Raw genomic sequence first — 27,637 nt, 5'->3', positions numbered from 1 at the left:
ATAGGATATAGCATTCCCAAGTAATCAAATTACTAATACGAAAAACATAGGAAGAAGAAAACACTCACGCTTTCGTGGAAAGCTCGGGCAGTAGACAATACGAAAAACTAGCTTTAATCTACAGTTCAAGATTAATTCAATGAAAGTAACTAGTTAATCAAAACAAGAGTAATATGAAACTAATAGTCCCCTTTATTGAAGAGGTTAGAGCTTGCTGGTTAGCTAGGCGAGAGAATATATATAGAAAGAAAAATAGAGAGATGGAAAATGAAGTAAGCTTGAGCTTGGGGTGGCTGAATTCCCGAATAATGTAAGGTTCCATGGCACCACAAATTGTTTGAAATTTCAAACCATGCCATTATACAGCAAGATATATATATATATATATATATATATATATATATATATTAATTTCAAAGCATCCTATAATTTCAAAGCACCCTATATAGTTTTGATTGCAAGCCTCAAGGTCTACACCTAAGGTCCCACAAAGACACATTTCAGAACTAACTTTGTCCTCTTCTTGTAGCACATCAACAAGCAAGAGCCCGACTACACATCCAAAGTGTTAATCCCTTGGGGAGCTGTGCTGAGGTCCGAGGATCCTTCTCCAGAGAAATCTTTGCCCGAACAGGATCCCTTCATAAATATATATTGGGGCATTTAATAATTATTTCGTTTTGAACTTTTATTTTCACCCTTTTAAAGTTCGAAGACTGAATTTTTTTTTTATAGCAAAAAACTGAAAACTACTATTTTGAGTTTTAAAATTTTGGTCATGAGTTTTCATTTTGTAGATTGAAAACTAAAAATAGTTACCAAATAAGATTTTGGTTTTCATAAAAGTGAAAGGAAAACGAAATGGTTATCAAATGACCTCTTAATTTTTATTTTTTATTTTAAAAATCAAAATCAATCAATTTTTAAAACTCAGAAAAATATTTTTTGGTTTTTATTTTTTTGAAACAGAAAACTATTACAAACAAGTTTTTAGTTTAAAAAAATTAAAAATTAAAAACAAAATGGTTTATTTGATTTACATAATGATGTATTTACACCAAGAGGTAGGAAATTTGGGCTAAATCGCACGATAGATCAGCTATAATAAATTGGTTTTGAACTCGTCATTCACAAAATTCGATCGAACCAAGATCTTCTACTTAATGTGAAGATGAATATCACTAGACTATACTAATAAATGGCACATAATTATCTGATTTAGTTTTTAAATGACAAAACCGACAACCCGAACTTGTCTAGGCCAAAATAAAAGACCATGCCCACTTTGACATAAACCAATAAACAGGGAAATAAATTAATATTGAATTCACCATCTACAAGATTCAAACTGAGGACATTTCACTTATAGATAAAGAGAATCATCACTAAACTATAGTATTAAGACCATCTCCAACCGAATGGTCTAGAGGGTTAGAGGGCCCAAAAACGCCCGAAAACCGTCTCCAACCGAGGGTTAGGCCAAAGGGCTCGTGGACCCCACTGGACAAAAAAGAGTCAAAGGGCCAATCGGCTGGCCCAAATGAGCCAGCCAGCCAGCCAGCCTCGGGCTAGGCCAAAAATTTGAGTATTCCTATCGGATATAATCGACAACAATATAATATATTCCTGTCAATTATATCCAACAGGAATGCTAGGCCAAGTTTTCCCATAAATACCTAAACCATTCATTCACCATTCCTCACAAATTTTTCACCATTCCTACACCATTTAATTTTTAGTTTTAAAATATAAGTTGTTATAGTTTTTTTATTTAAATAATAAATTATGTTTGGCCCTTGGTTGGAGACGGTTTTTGTGACAAGAATAAAACGAGTCCCTTGGTCCTCGGTTGGAGATAAAGACAAATATGATCATATACTGTTTATTAAAATATTAATATTTTAGAGGATCAAAGAACTCGTTTTAGGTTGGAAATGGCCCAAGTGACAACCATTCCCACATTATAAAAAATAAAAAAACAAGAAGAAGAAGAGATCAAATTCCCAAAAAAGGTGTAAAACTTGGGGGTTACGCGGCGTTCCCCCTGCATTTCACAGCTAAGCAAAAGCATACATGCCCAGAAAGAGAGGTAACAATATAAAATGCATTTATAACAACACAGCTGGGTTTGCATTGAAAGCATTTCCTAACCACTTCTCTACCCTTAATTTTGTGAAGCAAATCCTCAGAACTTTGCTGTGGCATGGCCGCTACCACCACTCAACCATGCCCATTTCCTCCATCCCCACCCCCACACTAGTCCTTCCTATTACTCCCATCCATCGTCTCCACCTTCGTCTCTGTCGCTTTCACTAATCTTTCCTCTGGTCTCTGTCTCTGAAGTACTTGCATGGCAAACGATGCCGTTTTCAGGTCTTCACTTGTTTGGTTAGCAGTAGTAATAGTGGTAGTTGGAATATGTACTCAGTCCTTGAAGAAGATGATGTTAACGTACGTGGTTGGTGTGCTGGGAATTGCTGGGCTGCTTTTGCCTGATTGGGGTTACTTTGACCGCGACTTCTCGCGGTGGACCTCTCCGGTTTCGTTCGAGGAAAGAGCCTCTGAAATTGCCCAAAGATCTGGACTAATAACAAGGTTAGTTGTTTAGAATTATGGGGTTTTTGTGGGGTGGTGTTTTCCAATTAATAATGTTTGGAGTTCCTCGAATTGACTAATGCATACGGATTTGTATTCTATGTCTATATTGTGTTCTATGATTTGATTGATTGATGCAAGGCCTTGTATTTGAAGTAGGTAAAAATATTGCTTGTATAAAAAATTATTTGACCCGAACTTTTCAGTCCATTAGGCTGAATTGGAAGCTCAAAAGTGATACCAAGCTTGAAAATTTTAAGCTCGCTTGAGCTCGGCTTGTCTAAGAACTAAGCCAAACCTTGCTTGAGCTCGTAAAAATTTAAACAAACAAGGCTTAAGTAGAGTGATATTCAGTTTGACTCGGCTTGTTTACAACCCTAAATTCAACCAATTTTCACTTTTATTGTATTATATTGTACTTCTTTAACCGATAGTTTTGACCCACTCCAAAGTGAAATGTATACTTTCACGTCGAAAATCTTTTAATTATAATACAAACAACTTTTAGTTATCTAACCTTATTAAACGTTAATTTGCAAAACAAAAACCTCATCAAACATTATATATACTAGAGTTGTATGTATTTAATAAGACTAGTTGTTGTATCACTTAGTACTACGGTCTAGTTACATTTTTTTTTACTTTCACGGAAGATGTTTTATGTTCAAATCTCGTGCATGACGAGTTTGAAGGCAATGTATTACCCTACTCTTTAGTATAAATATATCGTTGTATTAAAAAGTAAATAAATATGACTCACTCTTTTGGTTCGTGAGCATGTTGTTTTGCATATTTGCAATTTTTAGGTTGCTTCCCTATGGTTGCTATACTCTCAGTTCATTTCTTGACAGCTTAAACTTTTGGGACTCGTGGTTGATTAATATGGTATCTGTATTTGTACATTTTTTTTTAACAAACGATATTATTATTATCTACACTAAGTCGGTGAGGAAGTGGGCTAAGTCTCACGATGGGTAGTAATAATGTGGTTCAAATTCGTCTTTGGCAAGAATCGAATCTACAATCTCTCACTTACAAATGAAGAGAAATATCACTATACCGTACTAAGTGGCTCTTTGTACATAATTTTTGCATGACTCAGATATATCGAACTAGATTTCTTGTTCATGGGTTCATATGTTATCAATTCATAGACCTTCAAGAAAATGATAATGTGAATTAATTAAGGTAATTATCAATGGCACTTTAAAAATCTAATTGTGTATTTTTTGTAAGAGTATCTTTTTTTTTTAAATATTGAAAGTTTGGGGCGCACAATTAGATTTTTGGAGTGCGAATAACAATTTCTGATTGCGGAGAAAGATTAGTGGTTTATAAGGCAGTCCCTGAGTTCTGACTTGTAAGAGCATTATCCTTTTGCAGATTTAGAAAGTATCCTCTGAGATTGGCTGCTTATGCCACAGTTTATGGGTTTGCTCTGTACAAGTGGTGGGTGTTCATATCAAGCTAATATCAACCCAATCAAGATTAATGGTCTACTTTTATTTGATTTAATTGTATTTAAGTGACTATAAGCACAATTGTAATTTGTTGTGAATAGAAATCAATTAATTTTGTTGTTTACAAAACTAAATTTCATCTTCCAAACCCACAAAATGCGGTATTATACCAATGGGCCACATATTGGTTCTAGGACTAAATTGTAACCTTGGTTCATGAATTTAAAGTTTAACAAAATTGGTATTTAAATTGAAAAAATTGGAGCATTGGTTCTTCAAAGGTGTTCATATGCGTGTCACGGGAAATGCACATAAACCCATTTTAATTATGTTCCTGTCACATGGTTAGTTTTGATGGAAAGTCTCACGAAGTTGGTATCAAAGACTAATAATCAACAATTTTGTCAAAGTTTGATATCAATTTTCAAGTGTAAGGTTCGGCATCAGCTACCACAGCAGAAGACCCAGCTGCTAGTTCTATATCAAATAGCTTATAAATTTGACAAAAGCACTTAAACTTTTTAATTCTTTATCTCCTAATGCAGTGTGGAGCCAAAAAATAATCAAGAGGCGACACGTGGATTTTTAGGTGAAGAGGACAAAATTATCCTCGAGACACACCGAGTTTCCTACATGCGAGCAGCGGAGAATCATCCATCAACCGAGTCAAGAGTGCCCAAAATAGGTAACAAGTTCAAATTTATCTTATTCATCTTTACTCCATATCCTCTACAAGGAAATCATTCCATAACCTTCAAAACCTTCCATATAAATTAAATTAATTTGGTTAATTAATGGATTAATTCCTAAATAATCCATTAATCACCAAATTAATCACCATTACACCCCAAAAAACATCCAAGGGCTGGCCACTCTCTCTTCCAATGAGGGCTGGCCATGCTCTATAAATAGGACTCCATTTTTCTTTGAAAGACTAGGTCTACACTCTTGCAAAACTCCAAAAACTCTCTAAACATTTTTCTCTCTAAATTCTAACTTTGGCATCGAAGGTTCTTCGGCCAAAGCCCCCCCAATTCATCGTGGGCGCGTGAGACTTTTGGCCTTAACTAAAGGTGTTAATTGTTTTGTAGGTGCAATTTTGTCAAGAAAGAAGAAATTTGCATCCACATGCAGTATAGGTTTTTTCTTTTTAAATTGATCAGCTGGTGACTTCACCATAACAGCTCACCATCCCGAGTCGGAAGATTCACAGAGGTCATCAAGAGTATTCCAGTTGCAGGTTGATTTAAAATGTGCGATGTACTACGGAATTCAGGGGAAACTACAACAATATATAAAGAGTATTCCAGCTTTCCAACAAGAATAACCAAGAACCAACATAAACTTTCAACATTTTTTTCAACGTGCAAGTAAAAAGCTCTACAGACAAAATGTAAAAGTTTAAATAAAGGGTTGTTTTATTAACATCCTACATTTTGTTAACTACACCCCCACATACTTAATTCACTCCACATTTTCTTTTTAAATTAAACTTTTTCTTAACACACCGCACGTATTTTCCAATATTACCCTCACACCTCACATCTCACATCTCATACACCCCACACCTCACATCTCACACGCCCCACAATCATCGACTAATTAACCACACATCAAACTCTTCATCTCTTTCAAACAAAAGAATAATCCATATTTTAAAGACGAAAGATGAATTAAATTGTTGTATAAAATCTCCATCTTGTCTTTTGATTTATAAACATCCGTCAAATTTTCTTGAACAATCACGTTGGATTCTAAGAAGCTTAATGGACAAATGGTAAGAACTGTTCTTATAAGGTCATGTTAGTTCCAATTAGAGCAGGGCTTTGCAAAAAGTCAAATTTTTATTCCATTATTTAAATAATTTCTCGAATGTGAAAACCAACGAATGAACGAGGAGCAAAACTCGATTTTTTGTTCCGTTGATCAAAAGATATATTTTCATCAACTTGTTTGTGTTTTTAGAGTTTTGTTTTACAATGAAGAGTAAGAGCTACTATGAGGGCTCGAATAGTCATTTCATATTAGAGTTACAAGTTGTTTAGTATTACATTTTTTAGTGAGGTGTATTTAACAACATGTGGGGTGTTAATAAAAAAAAACCCTAAACAAATTCTAATATAATTTCAAATTTTAAGAAGCAATATTAGAAGAGGAATAATCAAACTTAGGAACTTAAATGCAAAGAAAAATACTTTTAAGTAACTAAGCTAAAAGGCGTGTAAACAATTTTGTCTAAAATGAATTCAACCTCAAAAATACATGTTTTAGGAGGAATTTTTTGATATGGGTCCAAAGTAACTAAAAATTGGACTTATTTCAAAAATAAAAAATCATTAAAAATTGAACCTATTTCAAAAGTAGGCCTATAAAATTAGACCTATTTGAAATTTTCCCTAAAAAAATTTAATTCCTAGAAGCCAAGAAACTCCTAGAAAAAATAAGGCAAGGTTATTTAGGTAACTCTACCAGGAAATAAACCCTAATTGTTTTCTCCTTCCACAGTCGTAAGCGCTCACCTCTCTCTCCGACTCTCTGCACTCTCTCTCCCCTTCTCTCTCTCAATTCCCGGCGTCCAGAAATTGCAGACCCCACTTCGGAGAATCACAGGTATTTTGCTTACCCAACTTCCCCCATTTTCTCCTTTGTACTTTTCGGAGAATCAGAAGCATATAAAAGTTAGGTGCTTTTAGGAGAATCGATTCTGCCCTGTTTATGCACTCTGTATGTAGCTCTGTGTTTGGATTAAATCCGCATTGTTTAATTAGCTTTGGAAGATAAACCTTTTAAATTTTGGTGAATTTGATGTTCATTTGTCTCCTTAGCCTCCTCTTTAGATGTTTTTAGCCAATGTTTGAGTTAGTACATTTTTCCACATCAAGAACAAGCAAAAACACACGGCACATTGCCGAATCTAATTGCGAAAACACGAAACATTTTTGTGTCTGATTGGTATTAATTTATGACTTGAGGTCCTCGAAACGAACTGACCGTGCATTTTAGGCTAGATAGTAAGAAAGATGAGGCTGCTAACCCACAACATGCTGTCGTCGAACATCAAGGGCGTGACCAACGGCTTCCCTCTGCGCATTGAAATAGAGAAGGTGGTTGAAAAGCCGGTCGATTTCAACCCTGAATTCCTCAGGAACATGTTCCCTAAGATCGAGTGGAAGGCCCTTGTCAATGCCGCTCGTAGTATGGGCTATGTTGAGCTCCCTGAGGAGGTTGAGCCTTCTACGCTTTATTCTGAAGATTTTCTTCACAAGTTCCACCATGCCCTTTTGGAGCTTCATCTCGAGGAGGGTGCGCTTATTTGCCCTGAGACCGGTCGCCGCTTTCCGGTTAGTAAGGGAATACCCAATATGCTGCTTCATGAAGACGAAGTGTGATTCGGGTCATATGGTGGATCGTACTTGCTCTTGTTCATCTTGTACTTAGGGTATTTGTACTGCAGATTTTGGCATTATGAATTGGTATGCCTTGGTTTTGTTTAGTTTTTATGTTTTCGTTTGGTCTTACCATTAATTCGTACCGTTGAGGATCGTTGAATACAGTAGTCGAAGAATCACGTAGAACTAGCATTGACTATAGAGAGTACATGCACTCGAGTTTAAATCTCCCTCCCAGCAATTTAGATCAGATTAAAAAAAATATTGCTTGTATTCGTGCGGAATGAGACGCAACAGTGTCAAAATCGCTAAAAGTATATTAATTCCCTTCAACTTTAGTAACAAAATGTGAGAGTTATGGCACGAAAGGAAATCTCCCTTACTATTTTTGCAGCGAGGGGTTTCACATGATGGAGGTGGGACGCCGAAAACCCAATCGGGAACATTCAAGTATTTCGATCTGAACACTTCCCTCTCTTGTGCAGAACAATAGAGTGAAATCTCAATTCGTCTGCTTTTCTTCTCAATGGCCATGGCTAGACCAGTCGGGAACTGCCCAATACGATTGAGACTCGTTGAGCAAAGATATTAAATTTATCTTGGAACTGAATTAAAAGAGTTGAAGAAAGTTCATACCGTCCCCATTGCAACCATTGGTATGTTACACCTCCTGAAAATCCTAAACAGAAAGCATGTCCATGCCCTGAAGAACAACAAGAGAAGCGCTTTCTGAATAATGTAAGATCAATTTTCTCAACAAAACTAGAAGGGATAACAAGTAACAATGCGGTTAAACTACATTGGTTCAACATTTTGAATTGATAACAAGAACCGAATCCATGTTCGTGAAGCGGGTTGAGGGATTTCAGGGTAAAAACAACTTAGAAGATAAGAAAAAAAACCAACTGCCCTCCTCCAGGTTTCCTTGAGGAAGTGAACCCAGACTATTAGCGAATTCTATTTCAGTAAATTGTCCAACATCACTAAATTATGGCAACCTATTTATGCCTTGAAATATCAGATTCTCTAATCTGTCCTGTAGCCGATGGTTCAGGGGACTATTATCCCAGAGAAGATTAAAGGAAACATGAACAAACCGGTCTTATTAATCTAGTCTCCAAGTTCTTGAGGATCCATTACATCCCATCTGGTATAAATTATAATCAATCTCTAACATGACGCCGCATGTTTTAAGTTTCCCACATGGCGTTGCACGATTGTTTTGGGATATTGCCACCTTGGCAACTATGTTTCAAGTAAGTCTGTGGCCTGGTCTTGGGTCCCTTTTATATCCTATGTCCATTGGCTTCCTATGTTCTCTAAAAGAATTTGTACCGTGTTTCAGTTCCAGTTCCATCAGTCCCTACGTCTGGTCTTCATGCCCCATGGAAATAAATTTTCAAAGGAGAAATAAAGTTGAACACTTATCACAAGGTTATAAAAGGGAGGACAGTTTTAATAACCGAATCAAGACACTTCCCGGGTTCTCATCTACATCTTTCCTAATAGCAGTATTCATGTAAATGGTACCATCAGAATGTAAGATAGAAGAAAATAGCTGCTAACCATGCAGATGAGCAATATACAGAAAGAAACAAGCTTGATCTTGCAGTACCAAGAAGGCCCTTTAGTAGTACAGAGTAATGCCTGCATATATAAACACATAGGGAGCATAAACAAAAACCAAGATTACACTAACGCAAACGCACATATCCAATTTGTATATTTTGTAAGTAGCTTAATCATGACAAGATTATAGGAATCCAATATGCATATACGTACACACGAAATTTAGTATCATAGGAAAGAATGGTGATGGTGATAGAGTCTCAGTACTCAGCAATGCCAACCACTAAGAAGACAGCAGAGTAAAAACAAGACAAAATTAGGAGTTCTTCAACAGAAATAAGAAGGGAATAAACAATCATAGATCAACATGTTTCTGTTGCTCCACTTTGTAATACATAATCACGCCAGAAATTTACTAGTGATTTAAATTCCTATTCCAGTCAAATACGTGCTACACAAAACCTGTCGTATATTGATTAACAATAAGACAGTTCCTAAATTAGTAATGCATAGGCTGCTATCTAAGCTTACCAACAAAATGACTTGTGGTGAATCCGAAAGCCACAAATGTAAATCTCAAAACTTCTTCCCAGTCAAATCAATTCTGTTTTCTTGGAAATTTCAACCAGAAGATGATAGCACTTGATCACATCTTCGTAAAGCATCACCAGTATAGAAAATAAGATAATCAAGAAAGTAAATCATATGATGAATCACCTTTTCAAGAGATCTTGCCGATGAACTATAAGGGCAGGAATCAGGTACACTGGAAGATAAACTGGCAATGCTCTCTTATAGGCTTGAATAAGGAAAGAAAAAATATGTCCACTACATGACTGATCTCTGTGTACAATCTGCGTGAATTGTGAAAGCTTAAGACATAAAAGCTGTTGATGCATCAACTAAAGAAGTTTGATAAGAATGACAAAAAAACTCAAATTGTTTTCACATGGTAGGAAAAGAAAGTAATATGATTATTGAAGGATGCATACCAAGCAAGGAACTTCCATGCCTGGATCGAGTTTAATATTTGTTCCAATCGATTTGCAATGTTTCCCAATTAGTAAAAGGTATGCCACTTGCAATCTCTTTGACACCTTACAATATTACTGTATCCTTTCCTCCGTGTTTATTGAGAAAGGATTTGTATGATGGAGGTAAACTTTCCTGCTTCAATATGTAAGCAGACCTGAGAAATGAATTTTTCCTCCTTTTAGCTGTAGTGCAGTCTAAAGTAATGATAATCAGAAAACTTTCACGAGTTTAATGGTCTATAAAACTCTGAAAAAGACATTTCTAAGTTTGTTAAGGACACCACACAAAAACGAAGAGACATAAACTTAAATAAGTCAACTAATCTAACATCTAATCTAACAAAATCTATCGTTTAACAAAAAAAATAAAATAAGCCAACTACAATATCCCTCAAGTTTTAGTTGATTTGGTGGAACGGTCACGGTCATAGCGGGTTAAGGAAACTGTAACTTCAGAAACAAATAACTTTTCAAGATTTTCCATCAAATATTGTGACTTAGTAGTAAAATCTGCTTAGAAGACCAACGGGATGAACTTACAAACAGATCCAAAAGTCATGTCAGTTTTATTTATTTCCACATAAAGTTATACATGGAAGTGCATTTCCATCATCCAGACAATCCTTAACACGAAAATGAGGGAAAATAATCCATGTCAAAACATTCAAGACTTCGCTAACAATATTTTGCAGTAAAAAAAAAAAAAACAAAAAAAAAACAGCGTCTTGCAGTAAAGGGTACGTACAAAATTTGCCAAGAAGAGAGACACATAAGGAAAATGTCACCATGAGCCCAAGTGAGAGGTTTACAAATGCCACCAAACCGTTTGCTTTTAATCCCAAACTGAAAAGCTAACACAGCAGTGCGCATAAGAATGTAAATAGCCAAGCTCGTATGCTGCATGTTCAGTCAGGTAAGAAGCATAGATGGCCCTGCTATAGCGCCTGCCACCAGAGCCCTCCATTTGGCTGTCCCGAACTAGAGTAACGAGTAACAACCAAACACATCAAGTAAATCACAGCAAACAGATTGAATCTAAAACCGAAAATAAGAACTTGAATCATGGAAGAACAAGGAAGTTGCCTAAGGTGACCGGCCAACGAACAAATAATCTCGTCCACCGAAATAAATGTGCCAGCAAAAGTTCCAAGAAATAAACCATATCTCAACGTCTCCTTCAGAGCAGTAACAATTGCTTCATTATTTGTAAATGATCATAGTTTTACTTAATTACCATAATTAAACAAATTACACTGTTAAATTTAAATTACTGAAAATTCAAAGCTAGGTGAGGTTGTCACCTGAGAGATGCTAAGAGCTTCCGTCGTCTCAGCCGAGCTAGGATGGAGAAAATGGCGAGGCCGGCGCCGATGGTGAAGCCCTTAATCGAAGCAGTCACGACTCGCCGCAGCTTCTCCGAGTCGCTCAGCGGCGCAGAAACGTATCCGAGCGAGGAAGAATAGTAAAGCGACGAGGGTGAGGGATCGAACTCCCTGCAATGCTCACAGTTCGGATCAGGGGATATGTGGTGCCCGCCGTTGGCGCCACCATTTTCGCAGGCGAAGCACGTGCAGAGGTCGCCGTCCGGCGGCATCTTTTGAATGCAGGAATGGGGTTGCGAAGACGATTCGGAGCAGATGGGACTGCTACTCGAAGGAGAAAGGAGGGCTTTGCGATTATCGACAGGGCTAGGTGGTTTGAACTTTGGAATAATGACGTCATTTTTCTACTCTTTTCTTTTATTACAATTTTCGGTATTTATATGCTTAAGACGAGGGGATTAAGGCTGACGACGGTAATGAGTTAGAATTATAATAAATTCATCATCTGTATAACCAAAAAATATAGATATAGAGTATAAGCACGCACCTGCAGCTGCAGAGCATTTGGGAATAGTAAATTTTGTACAGTGTGCCACAATTTCTTTATTCAGTACAAACTACAGTGGGCAAGTAAATGAGGGCAGCAAACAGCAGACCACCTCCCATTAGTAGGCACGCGCTGCACGGGCGAAAAGCGGACACGATCTGTATGAACTTGTTTCTTGGGAATGAAACTCAAATTTCGGCAGTGACCAAAGAGTTAGATTTGCAAATGAGTTAGCATGAATTGAGAGAAGATTCAGATTTGAGTATTTTCCTTGCTGTCACAATACAAGAATCTTGTGGGATTCTGAGTATATAGCTGCTGCTCCTCACTGAGTTCCCCGTGAAACCTCCAATTGTATACCTTCAGATGTACTCATTCTATCTCTTCATTCTACCTTGAGAACAATCTTCATAAACTCATAGACAAAGTAACTTATTGCGGCCGAAGGAAGTACCTGAGAATGCAAAACACTGAAGATGAGAACAAATGCATAGCCTTAATGCTTGAATTTTGAGAGAAATGCTACACGGGAAATGAATGGAGAATATTACGGAAATGGAATAAATGAGTCCAAACAAGCATATCAAATTTTAGTATGGCCAACAAAAGAATGTTGTTTTTCTTGGGGGCTAACACAGAAAGGCGAAATTTGGAAAGAAATACTCAGTTTGGGAGCCACGTACCATCCCATAAAGCCTATAAAGCATATGCCATAGGAAGAGCAAAGACATGATAAAAACAAAAAGGATAAAATCAAATAGCAGAACTTATGAATCCATACTGTTTACCAAAATTTCAAAGCTGCTGAAACCAAGACATTTAAATGAGAATATGACAACCAATTGGCTAAATCGATCGAATTTATATGCAGAAGCTATGACCATGTTTATGATTCCAGAAGCGTCAAATTGACCATATTAACTTCCATAAAATACTACAAATGGCTAAGTAAATGGTGATCCTTGTAATGACATACCTGCAACAAGCTGGGGATAAGTCCTGCATAGAGAGCTGGGACACCTCCATGTTCAACTATTTTAATACCAGTTGCCAAGGCATTCATTTTAGTTGCCTGGACTTGTAGTTGTAGTTGTCTCCTCACCACTTCAAATGGATATGTGGCGGCTTCTGCACAAGCACCAGAAATAGCTCCATATAGTAAAGTCCGAACCGGTCCCAACTCCAGTTGGTCCAAAGCACTCCGACCCCACCCCTGTTGGCTCATCTTGTGAATTCTTTTCCTTCCATCATGGGAGTGCAGGTATGTTGATTTTAATATATCATAGACACCATAGAAAACTGCACCTGCAGGTGCCATGCTTGCAATGGAGGGTACTAAGCCCTTATAAAGCGAAAAGAACCCTTCAGTTTGGATCATGTGGCGAAAAGCACCAATCACACCACCCAAGGCTTCCCCACCAGGAGCCACCAACTGAGTCCGAATCTGAAACACACAACAATTAAGTTAGATATAGGTCATTAGGGTTAGTATTTGTGTGTGATAGTACATAGTAGGGTACAATCAATAGCATCATAAACTCTCTTTTACTTTACGTATTTTCATCAGGCATAACCTAGGAGTTAGATCTGCCACAGAAGTTCAGAAGGTAAAATCAATGCCATTTTGATCTGCAAAGTGCTTGGCTTACAGGTAGGAAATCTTTGTATTTCTTCAATTAGAAGGGCAAACCATGATTTTTTTTTCCTTAAAAACAGACTAAGCTGCAAAAGGAAGACCTCATTTTCAACATGCGAAAGAAATCCTTTATCTATGCAACATCATACCCAAAAATATCAAACAATTTATGCATGACCACAGGAAATATCACAGTGGCACAAGTTGTGTAGAGTGTGCATACAATACAACATTCAGCAAGGAAGGGATTCAACACATCATCTGAATTACGGAACTTTTATGAGTTTTCTTCTGGGCATTTGACATATCAAATACTTTTCCAAGATCCACAATGCCCAATTTTATATTCAAGCGGAATTAAGGCTATATAGAAGAATTTAGAAAAGTGATTTTAGATTCAATTATTGCTATAATACAATGCTACAGGTAATTTCTGTTAGGATTTTGGCTCGTCAAAGTTAGTGTCTTATTTTGTTTAGGATTGTACTAGGGAAAATAAAGGCGCACCGATTCTTTTCCTAAAGGACTAGGAAAGAATCAAAGTTTCCTTGTACAATTAGATTGGGAATCCTAGAAGATAACTGGAACAGAAAGCCGAGAGAGTTTACGGGTGATTAGTTCAAGGGTTTTGCAAAAGTACTGTAACTCTATTATTATTCAAAGAAGCCGTGATTTCTCTGCCCAGGGAAATCACAACTGGACGTAGGCAAAAGTCATGCCGGACCAGTATAAATCTTATGTTTCGAGTTCTCTATTTTACTAAGTTTTAGTCTATTGATAGATACATCAAAGAGCAAGATCCAGAGGGAGTCAGAACTATAACAATTTCTAGAACCGACATGACAATTACTTACATATACTAAGGATATATCTCATGTACCACCAACAAGTAATATCCTAATCTGCTTTAAGAAAGTGCATTCAAAAAGAGGAAAAGGCCAACATTTTCCGAGTAAATCATATGTTATTTCAGAAGATCTTATAATCTATCTCTCTGCCCAAAGGTATTCCAAGTTAAACAGCATGCCCTCTTTAAACACTCCCAATTACAGGTACTTTACACTAGCCTAGGTTATGGAAGGGAAAAGGAGAAATTATATCATTTAGCTGTGTCACCACATTAGGGAATTAAACATTTACTTGAATATCCATTTCTACCTGGAAGAACGACCCCATTTCAGCTAGTGATTGACCAAACGGACGAATTCTAAACTCACTTACCGTGTCAAGAGGTAAGCAGAGTGTGGCAGCAGTAATTCCAGCTGCAGCACCAGCAACGAACCTCTCAAAATTTGTGGTCTCCTTATTTCCGGAGAAGCGGAGCAATTGTTTTCTGTAAGTATCATAAGCATAGAAATTGATTGCTTTAAATGGAGCTGTACGAAGAATATTGACTAGGTTCCCCTTCCAAAAGCCCCTCAACCCCTGATTAGCCGCAATTGTCTTAACGAGCTCAAATAGATGCCTCTGTTCGCCGCGCACTATATACTCCAGCTTTAGTCTCTCAAGAGGTGCAACAAAAGTTCTGATACAATAAGCTTCAGTCAGCAACATATAAAGAACGAAAAAGAAACTCTAGAGTTCGATATGATGATCTCTAAAACCACATTGTAAATGAAACATAATTCTCTGAATTTCGATTTACGTGTTTCGTTCAATTCATCTAATCATAAAATTCCCATTCTAAATAAAGTAATAGGAAATCAACTTACTTAAATCAACAAATTTATACAATCAACTGAAATAATATTAGTGGGAAAATCAATTCCATAATTCTTCTAAACAATATATATTATCAAGGGTGGTGCTATTCACACCTCTATTTTTACTTCTCACGCTCTCAATTTTTGGCCGTCGAATTGAATGAATTCAAGAATATCAACGAACAAAAATAAACAGGGCGTGTGAGAGATAAAAGGTGTGTGAATATCCATCTCAAATGCAATTTACACAAATTACCCCAAAAAAAATTGGAATGAAAAATATGAAAAAAGGCAAAAAAGACACAGACCTGGAAACCATGGCGGCTATAGCACCAGACCACAAATGCTTGGTGGTATTCATGGCCCTACCACTCCTAACCCCAACTTTCTTTCTCTTCCTCTCTGTAACCACCGCCGCCGCTGTCTCCTCCGAACTTTCATCTCCATTCTGCACCAAACACCCTTTAGACTCCCGAACAACCCCATCGCTATTCAAGCTCACGGACAAGAACCCACCGCCGGCCACCGCCCTCAGCCTACACCAGTACGACGAACCCGCCCCGGAAACGACAGCCGAAGACGGAGAGTTATTCTTAAACGACACAACGGAATTGAGCAGGGAATTGGGAATCGTGGGTTCCAAGAAGAGGCCGCCGGTGATGAAAAGGGTGGGATTTGGGTCGTCCATTTGGTTAGGCGCGGGAATGGAATTGGATTTGGAGGGTGTGGATGGTGGTAGAGTCAGAGTGCGGTGGGAATGGGATTGTGGGATTGGAGAGTACGAGGGGGGAATGCGATGGAAATGGGAATGGGAAGAAGGGTTGGGGAAAACAATGGCGGATTCGATGGCAGCAGCTTTGCTTCCATCGCCAAACATGCATAGTAAAATTCAGTTCCCTCCTATGTCCTATCAGTCCAATGGCCTATGGCTATGCCCTCTCACTCCACACACAGCCAAGTCGGTTTTTCTTGTTTAGTCAGTTTTTTTATTTTTTTATCTTTTTGTTTTTTGTCTATCTGGCGCCTATGTCTATGTTCTGAATAAATTAAGACAAATATTGTCGTACGGTTTACCATTATAAGACCTATTGATTGTGTTGTGTTTGTGACATATTCGATATTTTAATAAATGGTGTCGTTAACGTGTACCTGACCTGCTACCAGTTAAAAAAATATTTTTTTACTTCAATAATAATTAAATAAAAATTGTCATATTGAATTAGTATATGTATACATACCACCACATTGTCACTAAAGTATATGTATATATACCACCACATTGTCATATTGAATTAGTTTGGCAACAGGCTAGCGCCTAGTGCCTAGGCGGGGTCTAGACGAGCGCCTAGGTGGATTTAGGTAAATTTTATGTATATCTTATAAATAAGTGTATATTAACATTTACAAAAAATTATACTAGTATGAATTTCATGAATAAGATAATAAAAAAATGATAAAATGTAAAAAGAGTATCCAACAAGTCCAAAATTTAAAAACACATTAAGCATATATGCCACATAATTATAGTGAGGATTATTGTAGGATGACTGTGATAGCCCGTTCCGAATTATTTTTATCGATGGCGTGAAATGTCGATTTCGCCTTTGAGCGTTGGATTGTGAGTGTGTGAAATGGGTCAATTATATTAAGTCGTAATTCTTTGGACCCAATTAGGACTAAGTTTACTTTTGTTGGTTTTGGTTGGTGACCAAGTGAGGACCACACACACAACAACACCCTGTGCAATCTCTCTCTCTCTCTTTCTCTCATCTTCTAGGCCTTCCTACCATTTCCGTACAAAACGTACAGACGAACACCAAACTCACACTTCGTGCACGGATCGACGTCAACCAGGTAATATTCGAACTCCTTGTAAGATTTTGAGTTCATCCATACCCTTTTTAGATCGAGAAACCTTCGTGTTCTCGAGAAACCACAACTGCCGAATTCATGAACTGTTCATGCACTCATAAATATGAGGTTTTTAGGAATTTTTAAGGACTTAGGGAGCTTTGGATCATCCTTACGAAGCTCGGAGAAGAAAAACCAAGAGAATTGGCCATCGGGAAGTGGAGATCGACGAGTTCAAAGTTTAGCCGGATTATCGAAGGATCTCCGGCGAATTCTCGAGGATTTCATGTCCCAAAATTGGTAAGGTTTTGTTCCTTATGTTGTAAGCTTCATTGTGGTGAAGATTTCGTGGAATTTGGTGCAAAAATGAAAGAGATATGAGGTTTTATATATTTTTCCAGTTTCCAGCGACGGCGATGGTCGCCGGAGTTCGAAGGTAGGGAACGATGGAATATTCAGTCGATTTTGATGGAATATTCCTAACGGCGAATAACGGCGTTAGTTGATTTTAATGGAATATTCCTAACGGCCGTTATGCCTTAGTTAAGGTTTGGTCGCGCATGAGGGCGCGTAGGGCCGTGCCTCCATCGGTGCGTAGGTGGTCGGAAAATTTTTCTAAAAATATAAGAATGTTCGTGAGGTTGTGTAGATCACGTTGGTATATTCAATCATCTCATTTGAGCAATGTATGAGAAGTTATTAACTAGTTTTGTCTATGTGCTTTAAATAACGTTTATTCAGTTATTTCGTATATAGGTGAGACCTATCCCGAGGATGAGCGCAGTCAAGGGCGACTCGGGGGTTACGACCTTTCGACATACCAGTGAGTGGGCTTTTGGTTTTCAATATATATTTATATACTTGATATTTTCCCAGAAAATGTGTTTAAATGAAAGTATGCTTTGAAATGTCATGCATATAAATTTATATTCAGCATATGAATTAGTATATGATGCATAATATGAATTGGTGTTGTGGATGCTCAGGTAAGTACTATGTGAGTTATGTCACCTCCCACACCATATGCTCACATTGGATCCAATTTAAGTGCACAGTCTTGTCGTACAGACCATTATAGGTGGTTCCGACTCATAGGTGACTAGCGATTTACCGCACAGCTATCATGAGAGCGTAGCATTGAGCATAACTATATTACACTCAATCTTGTCGTACGGACCTTTACAGTGGTTCAGACTCGTGTGCAGTGTAGTGTCGTATAGGTCACTTGCAGTGACTCCGGCTAAATTGACTAATGAGCTATGAATTCAGCCGTACAAACCTCTGCAGGAGTTCCAACTAATATGTTATTTTCCATGAATATATTTTCACCTGAGTTACTTATTCTGTTTTATATTGTTGGCATGGCATACTTATGAATATGGATATGTGAAGCATGAATTGAAATATATATATATATTCCATTTCTGGGAAAATTATACATGTTTTACGACGATAGGTTAGAGCATTTGATAAATAAAATGGTTTTGAAAAGCTTTGTTTTTTCCCACTTACACTTTTTGTTTTGTGCCCCTTTAAATTTTAGATAAGCTTGTTCGTTGGTGGCTCACGAGGATTGATTGGAGGTTCAGACAGACTACCATAAATGTAGGGCATCTTTGGGTGTCGTTTAATTAGTACTTGTTTTCTGGACTGAACTTAGGCCACTTACGCTCTAATTGTGTATTCACACATATTCTAGCACTTGTCTTAACTAGTATTCTTATGAGTTGGTTTTCATTTATTCGTATTCTCTATTATTATTATTGCTTCTGCACTGTGCACATGGTTACGTCACCCTCATATGACGGCCAGCATGCCCTGATTCGGGTCGGGGTGTGTCAATGACACATGTACAATTAGTTCACAATTTAAAACCACATAAAATGCAAAATAGGAGGAAAATAAGGAAATGTAGTAATGTAGATAGGATTTTTTTTATTTTTTAATTTCAAAAAAAAAAAAAAAACAGCCTAGCCGCCTAGCACCACCTAGGGTCGCCTAGAGCCCAGCCGATTTTTCCAACCAATTTGCAAGAAAACGCATCGGGTCACCACCACCTAGCGCATAGGCCATTTTTTAGAACATTGAAATTAATATCTACATACCCTATCCTAAAAATTCAAACGACAACATAACCGTCATCGAGGCATAGATGTTGCGATCATGAACGTTGGCATAATTTTTCACATTTTTTTAACTTTTAAATTAATTATTATCAATTTTCAACTACACCTTAAACCATTGTTCACGAGGGTTTTGGAGGGTTTAGAAATTCAAACGACAATGTACCCATCATCAAGTCTTAGAAGATACAATTGCAACATTTTTCACTTTTGTAAATTAATTATTATGATTTTTTTAATATAATTTTATTTTCCCTACAAAATACAAAAGTACATAAAAATCCATAATAATTAATTCACAACAATGAAAAATGTGAAAAATAATAATATGCAAATGCTCATGATTGCTTTCTCTACGCTCGTGGTTTGAATTTTTAAAATCTCAAAACCCTCATGAACAATGTGGGGAGCTCAAAATAAATAAAAATTTATACTAACTAATGTACAAGTGTTGAAATATGAAAAATATATATATATATATAAACGCTTCTGATGCATCATTTATGGTTGGACAATGCTTCCATCATTGTTTGGATTTTTAAAAGCGTCCAAACTCTCATAAACATTTTTTTAGCGTAAAATTATTAAAAATTAGTAATTAATTTACAAGTGTAAAAAATGTAAAAAGAAATATACAAAGACTCGTAATAAGCTCTACAAAATCGTGAATGGGTCAATTCTAAAATTTGACACCCTAATCCATAAACCTCAGATTTATATTTAACCATCGATTATCGTTTACGTTTACGCTCCATTCTTCTCTCTAGCTTTCGTTTTTTCAGATTTTCTTTTTTGAAAAAAAAGTTCTTTTAGCAAATGCACAAAGGTAAACAGTTCAATCTTTGATAGCACTTTCAAATTTTTATTGTAAAAATACAGAGTTTATAAAGTCTCTAGAAACTATATAATATCTACTCATATTTCAGTTAACTGTAAATATCGGAATGTGATATCAACTGTTTATGCACAAAATCAGTGAGGACTTTGGTACAACAGAAAGTGTTAAGTTTGTGACATTCACTAGATTGCTCCGGTCACTAGTGTGGATAAGTATGTAAATGGATAGAGACAGGGAAGCAAACACAAGATGTACGTGGTTCACCCATATTGGCTACATCCACAGAGTAGAGGAGTTCTCATTAATTGTAAAAGGTTTACACAAGTACATAAGTTCAAGCTCTCCTTTAGTGAGTACTAGTGAATGATTTAGTACAAATGACATTAGGAAATATTATGAGAGAATGATCTCTATTTATAGAAGAGAGTTTCTAGTTTCATTCTAACATTGACATGTGTCGTGTTGTGATTGGCTTCTGACGTTAACACGTGTCACGTTATGATTGGCTTTTGATGTCGACATGTGTCACGCTGTGATTGGCCTTTTAGTTTGAGGGAAACTCTTATGGGTCCTTGACGGTATAACGTTGACCGGTGCTCAGTAGTTTCGGGATTGGTCAAGTATGGTACAAACAGTGCTCCCTTGAGTTCCTGAGTGGGGGAAACTTCTCGGTTGGGGACTTGCAAGATCCAAGCCATTGAGTAATCATAAAACTTCTAAGTACCGAAGTGTGGTATCATTTTCACTTGCCTTATCTGTCTCATACGTAGATGTGACATCTTCTCTTGAAGTACTTTTCCTCCATCCAGGGATGGTATCTTTAACCGATGAAGATGCACAAGGTAATGTATCAATTTCACTTGAAGCTTACTTGTAGTTTCGAGCTTGGTCAAGTGCGATACAAAACCCTATAGTAGGAGTCCCTCAAGTCGCCGAGCTAGGAGATTTGCCGAAAGAGGTAAGAGACAAGGTAAGCAATCATACTTCCAAGCAAGCAACCTGGATTGGAGGTTCGACTTCGGCTTCCGGTTGATTGTTCTCCTTCTCCTTATGTCATAAACAGCAACAAGGATAAGGAGAAGCAAATGGAGAAGAGATGATATGAGATACTTTTGCTTTTGCAGAAGTAACTTTCCACAGGCTTATTCTTGAACTAGGCTGGAGAGTTTTCTGGTTTCCTCCAGAGCATAAGGCCGACTCAAGAATTTGAGGGTCAAAACAAGTCCATCAAATCAAGAGTGCGTTCGACCTTGATGATATAGGATACTTTTGCTGTTGACGAAGTAATAGATGAATCAACACGTGTTATGTTGCGCTTGTCTCCACATGCTTCATTGTATCCTTCTTACTTGCCCTATCTGTTCCTCAGGCAGATGTGGTATCTTTTCTAGAAGCATAAGATGTTGAAAATGAGTACTCGAGAGCAATGCCAGGTAAGTAATCAGGCAAGGGGTTCCAGGCAATCAGTTCCTGACTGGAAGCTTGATTCCAAATGCTGACTGATTGCTCTTTTTCTCCTTGTCTTACAGGTAAGAACAAAGGTAAAAGAAAAGACAGGGAAAAAGCATGATATGGGATACTCTTGCTTTTGACCCTTATGATATGAGATAATCTTGATCTGGTTTGGCTGGTTTGCATAGGTATTATTGGGGGGAAGAAAGCTGAGTATTTCGAAAGGCTTCGTTGGGAGTGCCCTCTCAGATATGAGAAAGGGTTGAGCATTTTTGCAGGTCTGCCTGTCCGTGAAGGATAGAGGTCGACATATATAGGAGTCTCCCTAACAACAAGTAGTAATGCTATTCCTTTACCCTTCTTGGTCGTAACAATGTAGTGGGAGCTGCAAGCTTCACGTGTTTTAACTTTGTCAGAGCACTTTGAAAAAGTGATATATGGTATATGGAAAGCTGATATTGCGTGTGAAGATTGCAGACAAGCTTTATCCATGGAAATCTGGCTCTAGAAGTTTGCAGAGCGATGCCTCTTCGGTTTTCGAACAAGCAATCTTGTCGGGGATCTGGCTTTCGAGATTCGGAGTCTGGCTCTTGAGATTCGGAGAGCGGCGCCTCTTTGATTTTTGAGAAAGTAATCATGTTGGGAGTCTGGCTCTCGAGATTCGGAGGGCGGTGCCTCTTCGATTTTGAGCAAGTAATAATGCTATTCCTTTATCCTTCTTGGTCATAGCAATGTAGTGGGAGCTGCAAGCTTCACATGTTTTAACTTTGTTAGAGCGCTTTGAAAAAGTGGTCTGTGGTATCTAGAAAGCTGATGTTGCGTGTGAAGATTGCAGACAAGATTTATCCAAGGAAATCTAGCTCTTGAAGTTCGGAGAGTGATGCCTCTTCGGTTTTCGAACAAGCAATCCTGTCGGGGATCTAGCTCTCGAGATTCAGAGAACAGTGCCTCTTCGATTTTTGAGAAAGGAATCCTATTGGGAGTCTGACTCTTGAGATTCGAAGAGTAGTGCTTCTTCGATTTTTGAGAAAGTAATCCTATTGGGAGTCTGGCTCGGAGAGTGGTTCCTCTTCAATTTTTGAGCAAGCAATCTTGTTGGGAGTGTTTTCTCGAATGTGAGTAAAGGTTGGGCATTTTTGCCAATTTGCCTTGCCACGGAGCACGGAGGTTGACACATATTGGGACTTTCTAGTTATCAAGCAGTGGTGCTGTTCCTTTACCCTTGTGGGTAATAATAGGGTAGCTACCTAGACCTTCAAAATTTATGTGTCTAAACTTTGTCAGAGATCTTTGGCAAAGTTATCTATGGTACCCGAAGAGCTGATGTTGAGTGTGGAAAGTGGTGCCTTTTCGAAATCCGGATAGTGGTGCCTCTTCGGAATCCGGAGAGTGGTGCATCTTCGATTTTTGAACCAACGACCTTATTTCCCTTTCTTTTATAAAGGCACCAATTGTGTGCAAGGAGTACATTCAGAGAGTTATTGCTTGTAGGAATTTTCCCCTTACTTCAGAGATTTATTACACCTCATTTCTCCTTCATTATTTCTAAGAATGTCTGGCACATCCGACCGTTGTTTTGACTTGAACTTTGGTGAAGAAGCAGCCATGCCTTCTCAAGACAACATATGGCACCCATCCTTCTTATCCCCTACTAGTCTTCTTGCCGTTGGGGACTCTGTGATGAAGAATGATATGACCGCTGCGGTGGTGGCCAGGAACCTTCTTACTCCCAAAGATAATAGACTACTTTCCAAACGGTCTGATGAGTTGGCTGTTAAGGATTCTCTGGCTCTCAGTGTTCAGTGTGCAGATTCTGTGTCTAATATGGCACAACGCCTATTTGCTCGAACTCGCCAAGTTGAATCATTGGCAGCTGAAGTGATAAGTCTCAAACAGGAGATCAGAAGGCTCAAGCATGAGAATAAACAGTTGCACAGGCTCGCACATGACTATGCTACAAACATGAAGGGGAAGCTCGACCAGCTGCAGGAATCTGATGGTCAGATTTTACTTGATCATCAGAGGTTTGTGGGTTTGTTCCAAAGGCATTTATTGCCTTCGTCTTCTGGGGCGGTACCGCGTAATGAAGCTCCAAATGATCAACCTTTGGTGCCTCCTCATTCTGGGGTTCTGCCTAGTACTGAGGCTCCGAATAATCACCCTCTGGTGCCTCATCTTTCTAGGGCTCTGCCGACTGCTGAGACTTCTCCTGAGCAACCTTTGTGAAGGCTCTCTCTTGTTTGTTTATTTTGATTCATGTATATGTACATATTTGTAACTTATTGGAGATATCAATAAACAAGCTTTGCTTCATTTCAACGTATTGTGTTAAATACACCAAGGCATTCTTCACTAAGTTCTTTGAATTTTTCCTTTTGTTAAAGCTTGTACGTTGAAGCTTTGTGAGTGAAGCATGTAGGTTGAGGTAGTGCTCCCTTAATTTCCTGAGTGAGGAAAACTTCTCCTTTGGAGACTTGAAAAATCTAAGTTACTGAGTGGTCGTGAGACTTCAGTATCAAGGTGCAGTAGTATATGGTAGGAGTCTCTCGAGTTTCCGGTCGAGGGAGTTGACGAATGAGTCATTTCCTTTCTAAGTGGTAGCCCAAAACTCCTTCTTCATATATATTTGTTATGAAAGTTGTTAGGCCCAAAGAAGAAGAGGCTTAGGCAATTTTTTTTTTTCGAAATTTTTTTTTCCCAATTTTATTTTTTTTCGAATTTTCGAATTTTTGAATTTTCGAATTTTTGAATTTTCGAATTTTTGAATTTCCGAATTTTTGAATTTTCGAAATTCTGAAAATATATATATATATATATATATATATATATATATTTGTTTTTTAAAGCTTTGTAGATGAAACTTTAGTATTGAAGCTTTGTAGATGAAGCTTTGAGGTTGAAGCTTTGTTGAGCACCATGAATTAATTTTGCTTCACACTATCTTGATCAAGATAGTGTGAAGCTTTTGTGTTGAAGCTTTGTAGGTGAAGCTTTTGTGGGTCAAGCTTTTGTGGGTCAAGCTTTTGTAGGTCAAGCTTTTGTGGGTCAAGCGGGTCAAGCTTTTGTGGGTCAAACTTTTGTAGATCAAGTTTTTGTGGGTAAAGCTTTTGTGGGTCAAGCTTTTGTAGATCAAGCTTTTATGGGTGAAGCTTTTGTAGGTCAAGCTTTTGTGGGTCAAGCTTTTGTAGATCAAGCTTTTGTGGGTGAAGCTTTTGTAGGTCAAGCTTTTGTGGGTCCAGCTTTTGTAGGTGAAGCTTTTGTATTGGAGCTTTTTTGGGTGAAGGTTTTGTGTTGAAGCTTTTGTAGGTGAAGCTTTGTAGGTGAAGCTTTGGAGTTTAAGCTTTTGTTGGGTACCATGAATTGATTTTGCTTCACACTATCTTAATCAAGATAGTGTGAAGCTTTTGAGAATTTGTAGTTGTCCTTCTTTGATGAAGCTTTTGTTGGTGAAGCTTTGGAGATGAAGTTTTGTAGGTGAAGCTTTGGAGTTGAAGCTTTTGTTGGTGAAGCTTTTGTTGGGTACCATGAATTGATTTTGCTTCACACTATCTTGATCAAGATAGTGTGAAGCTTTTGAGAATTTTTTGTTGTCCTCCATTGATGAAACTTTTGTTGGTGAAGCTTTGGAGTTGAAGCTTTTGTAGGTGAAGTTTTGTAGGTGAAGCTTTGGAGTTGAAGCTTTTATTGGGTACCATGAATTGATTTTGCTTCATACTATCTTGATCAAGATAATGTGAAGCTTTTGAGAATTTGTTGTTGTCCTCCACTGATGAAGCTTTTGTTGGTAAAGCTTTGGAGTTGAAGCTTTTGTTGGGTACCATGAATTGATTTTGCTTCACAATATCTTGATCAAGATAGTGTGAAGCTTTTGAGAATTTGTAGTTGTCCTCCATTGATGAAGCTTTGTTGAATTTCCCTTTTTTTTTTCGTTTTTTTGGAAACTAGAAATTTGAAAATGTGGGAGAGACAACATATACAAATTTTTCTTCCACACTGTTGAGCAAGAGATTGTGATGCAAGCCACACCTTGTAGTAGTCGAAGGTTTGGATGAACCATATAAATTGAATTTGCTTCGAAGGTCTGAGAATTGTAGTTGCCATCCATTGATGAAGTTTTTGTTGGCACCATAAATTGGTTTTGCTTCACACTGTCTTGATCAAGAGTGTGTGAAGCTTTTGAGAATTGTGGTTGAACTCCTTTGATGAAGCTCTTGTTGGCACCATAAATTGGTTTTTCTTCATACTGTCTTGATCAAACGTGTATGAAGCTTTTGAGAATTGTGGTTACCCTCCATTGATGAAACTCTTGTTGGTACCATAAATTGGTTTTGCTTTACACTGCCTTGATAAAGAGTGTGTGAAGTTTTTGAGAATTGTGGTTGAACTCCTTTGATGAAGCTCTTGTTGGCACCATAAATTGGTTTTGCTTCACACTGTCTTGATCAAGAGTGTGAAGCTTTTGAGAATTGTGGTTGCCCTTCATTGATGAAGCTCTTGTTGGCACCATAAATTGGTTTTGCTTCTAACTGTCTTGATCAAGAGTGTGTGAAGCTTTTGAGAATTGTGGTTAAACTCTTTTGATGAAGCTCTTGTTGGCACCATAAATTGGTTTTGCTTCACACTGTCTTGATCAAGAGTGTGTAAAGCTTTTGAGAATTGTGGTTGCCCTCCATTGATAAAGCTCTTGTTGGCACCATAAATTGGTTTTGCTTCACACTGTCTTGATAAAGAGTGTGTGAAGCTTTTGAGAATTATGGTTGAACTCCTTTGATGAAGCTCTTGTTGGCACCATAAATTGGTTTTACTTCACATTGTCTTGATCAAGAGTGTGTGAAGCTTTTGAGAATTGTGGTTGCCCTCCATTGATGAAGCTCTTGTTGGTACCATAAATTGGTTTTGCTTCATACTGTCTTGATTAAGAGTGTGTGAAGCTTTCTACGAGTTGTAATGTTTGCATTGTTACAGAGGGGAAATGTTTGAAGCAGATGCAAGAGAGCTGAATAGTTTGATCTTCGTATGCCATGCACTGAAGTTGTTGTTAGCTTGCAATAAGACTTTGTTGGTGACTATAACTCTTGTTGGGCATAAGTGCTCCCCTAGTTGAGTTGTCAAGCTTAAGGGTTTTTGATTATTTATGAATGCTAGGAGTTTACATGTACAAGTTGTACCACTCGTCTTCTGGTAGGTGGAATGAATGGTGAGTTGCTTTCATCACTTGGTTGGTGGTACGAAGGTGAGTTCCTTCTTCCCCTAGTTGGTGGCATGAATGGCAAGTTGCCAAATGATATTAGAATACGGGTTGTACATTTCATCACCTGGTTGGTGGCATGAAGGAGAGTACAAGTTGTACATTTCATCACCTGGTTGGTGGCATGAAGATGAGTTCATTCTTCACTTGGTTGGTGGCATGAGTGGCAAGTTGCCAAATGATATTAGAGTACGGGTTGTACATTTCATCACTTGGTTGGTGGCATGAAGGGGAGTCCGGGTTGTACATTTCATCACTTGGTAGGTGGCATGAATGGCAAGTTGCCAAATGATATTAGAGTACGGGTTGTACATTTCATCACCTGGTTGGTGGCATGAAGGAGAGTACGATTTGTACATTTCATCACCTGGTAGGTGGCATGAAGATGAGTTCCTTCTTCACCTGGTTGGTGGCATGAGTGGTAAGTTGCCAAATGATATTAGAGTACGGGTTGTACATTTCATCACCTGGTTGGTGGCATGAAGATGAATTCCTTCTTCACCTGGTTAGTGGCATGAATGGCAAGTTGCCAAATGATATTAGAGTACGGGTTGTACATTTCATCACCTGGTTGGTGGCATGAAGGAGAGTACAGGTTGTACATTTCATCACCTGGTTGGTGGCATGATGATGAGTTCATTCTTCACATTTCATCATCTGGTTGGTGAGAATAAGGGCAAAGTGTCGAGGCACATTGTAGCAAGTGTCGAAGACACAAAGTATGTTGAACCCTTTCGAAGCACAATTGGCTTATGTATGGATGTGTTGGAATGTATGATGTTTATGTATGAATGTGTTGGAATGTATGATGTTTATGTTGATTGATATAAGCGATGCTTATGAATGTTTTGCTATGCATGAAGGGATCCA

At 37.9% G+C, this 27,637-nt stretch overlaps 3 protein-coding genes, 1 long non-coding RNA gene and 1 pseudogene across 6 annotated transcripts; 2 read left to right on the top strand and 3 right to left on the bottom strand.

Annotated features, from left to right (window-relative positions):
- Nucleotides 1–2,022: 2,022 nt before the first annotated feature.
- LOC103426280 (uncharacterized) lies at nucleotides 2,023–4,189 on the top strand. Its single transcript, XR_011575960.1, has 2 exons — nucleotides 2,023–2,595; nucleotides 3,979–4,189. It is a non-coding gene; the product is annotated as an uncharacterized lncRNA (long non-coding RNA).
- A 2,304-nt stretch (nucleotides 4,190–6,493) lies between these two features.
- On the top strand, nucleotides 6,494–7,548 carry LOC103426281 (multifunctional methyltransferase subunit TRM112 homolog A-like). 3 transcript variants are annotated; one of them, XM_070813515.1, is made up of 2 exons: nucleotides 6,494–6,665; nucleotides 7,059–7,548. In XM_070813515.1, the coding sequence occupies exon 2, from the start codon at nucleotides 7,076–7,078 to the stop codon at nucleotides 7,442–7,444; it is 369 nt and encodes a 122-aa protein (XP_070669616.1). In that variant the 5' UTR covers nucleotides 6,494–6,665; nucleotides 7,059–7,075; the 3' UTR covers nucleotides 7,445–7,548. The 3 variants fall into 3 exon arrangements, with proteins under 3 accessions (XP_070669616.1, XP_008362594.2, XP_017185305.2); XM_008364372.4 differs by having other exon boundaries at nucleotides 6,533–6,665; nucleotides 7,064–7,548; XM_017329816.3 differs by having other exon boundaries at nucleotides 6,541–6,665; nucleotides 7,028–7,548.
- Nucleotides 7,549–7,612: 64 nt separating this feature from the next.
- Nucleotides 7,613–11,123, bottom strand: LOC103426282 (uncharacterized; annotated as a pseudogene).
- On the bottom strand, nucleotides 11,082–12,030 carry LOC139192123 (uncharacterized). Its single transcript, XM_070813514.1, has 3 exons — nucleotides 11,917–12,030; nucleotides 11,349–11,693; nucleotides 11,082–11,222 (listed from the first exon to the last, which is right to left on the bottom strand). The coding sequence occupies exons 1-3, from the start codon at nucleotides 11,931–11,933 to the stop codon at nucleotides 11,213–11,215; spliced, it is 372 nt and encodes a 123-aa protein (XP_070669615.1). The 5' UTR covers nucleotides 11,934–12,030; the 3' UTR covers nucleotides 11,082–11,212.
- On the bottom strand, nucleotides 11,847–16,257 carry LOC103426284 (probable mitochondrial adenine nucleotide transporter BTL2). The gene is made up of 4 exons (XM_070813513.1): nucleotides 15,564–16,257; nucleotides 14,774–15,077; nucleotides 12,893–13,360; nucleotides 11,847–12,370 (listed from the first exon to the last, which is right to left on the bottom strand). Exons 1-4 carry the CDS (start codon nucleotides 16,130–16,132, stop codon nucleotides 12,302–12,304), a joined length of 1,410 nt encoding a protein of 469 aa, XP_070669614.1. The 5' UTR covers nucleotides 16,133–16,257; the 3' UTR covers nucleotides 11,847–12,301.
- Nucleotides 16,258–27,637: the final 11,380 nt, after the last annotated feature.

The sequence above is a fragment of the Malus domestica genome, chromosome 15, assembly GCF_042453785.1.
Source record: "Malus domestica chromosome 15, GDT2T_hap1".
Classification (NCBI taxonomy): Eukaryota; Viridiplantae; Streptophyta; class Magnoliopsida; order Rosales; family Rosaceae; genus Malus; species Malus domestica.
The sequence above is the reverse complement of the archived record's forward strand: the minus strand, read 5'-3'. Positions and strand labels throughout refer to the sequence as shown.

Excerpts from the sequence above, each read along its gene's own strand:
- LOC103426281 (XM_070813515.1), top strand. The coding sequence starts at position 7,076 with ATGAGGCTGCTAACCCACAACATGCTGTCGTCGAACATCAAGGGCGTG.
- LOC103426284 (XM_070813513.1), bottom strand. The coding sequence starts at position 16,132 with ATGTTTGGCGATGGAAGCAAAGCTGCTGCCATCGAATCCGCCATTGTT. Across the intron at positions 15,078-15,563 it reads ATAGCCGCCATGGTTTCCAG|AACTTTTGTTGCACCTCTTG; the intron begins GTCTGTGTCTTT and ends TTATTGTATCAG. Across the intron at positions 12,371-12,892 it reads TTATCCCCAGCTTGTTGCAG|GTACTTCCTTCGGCCGCAAT; the intron begins GTATGTCATTAC and ends TTGCATTCTCAG.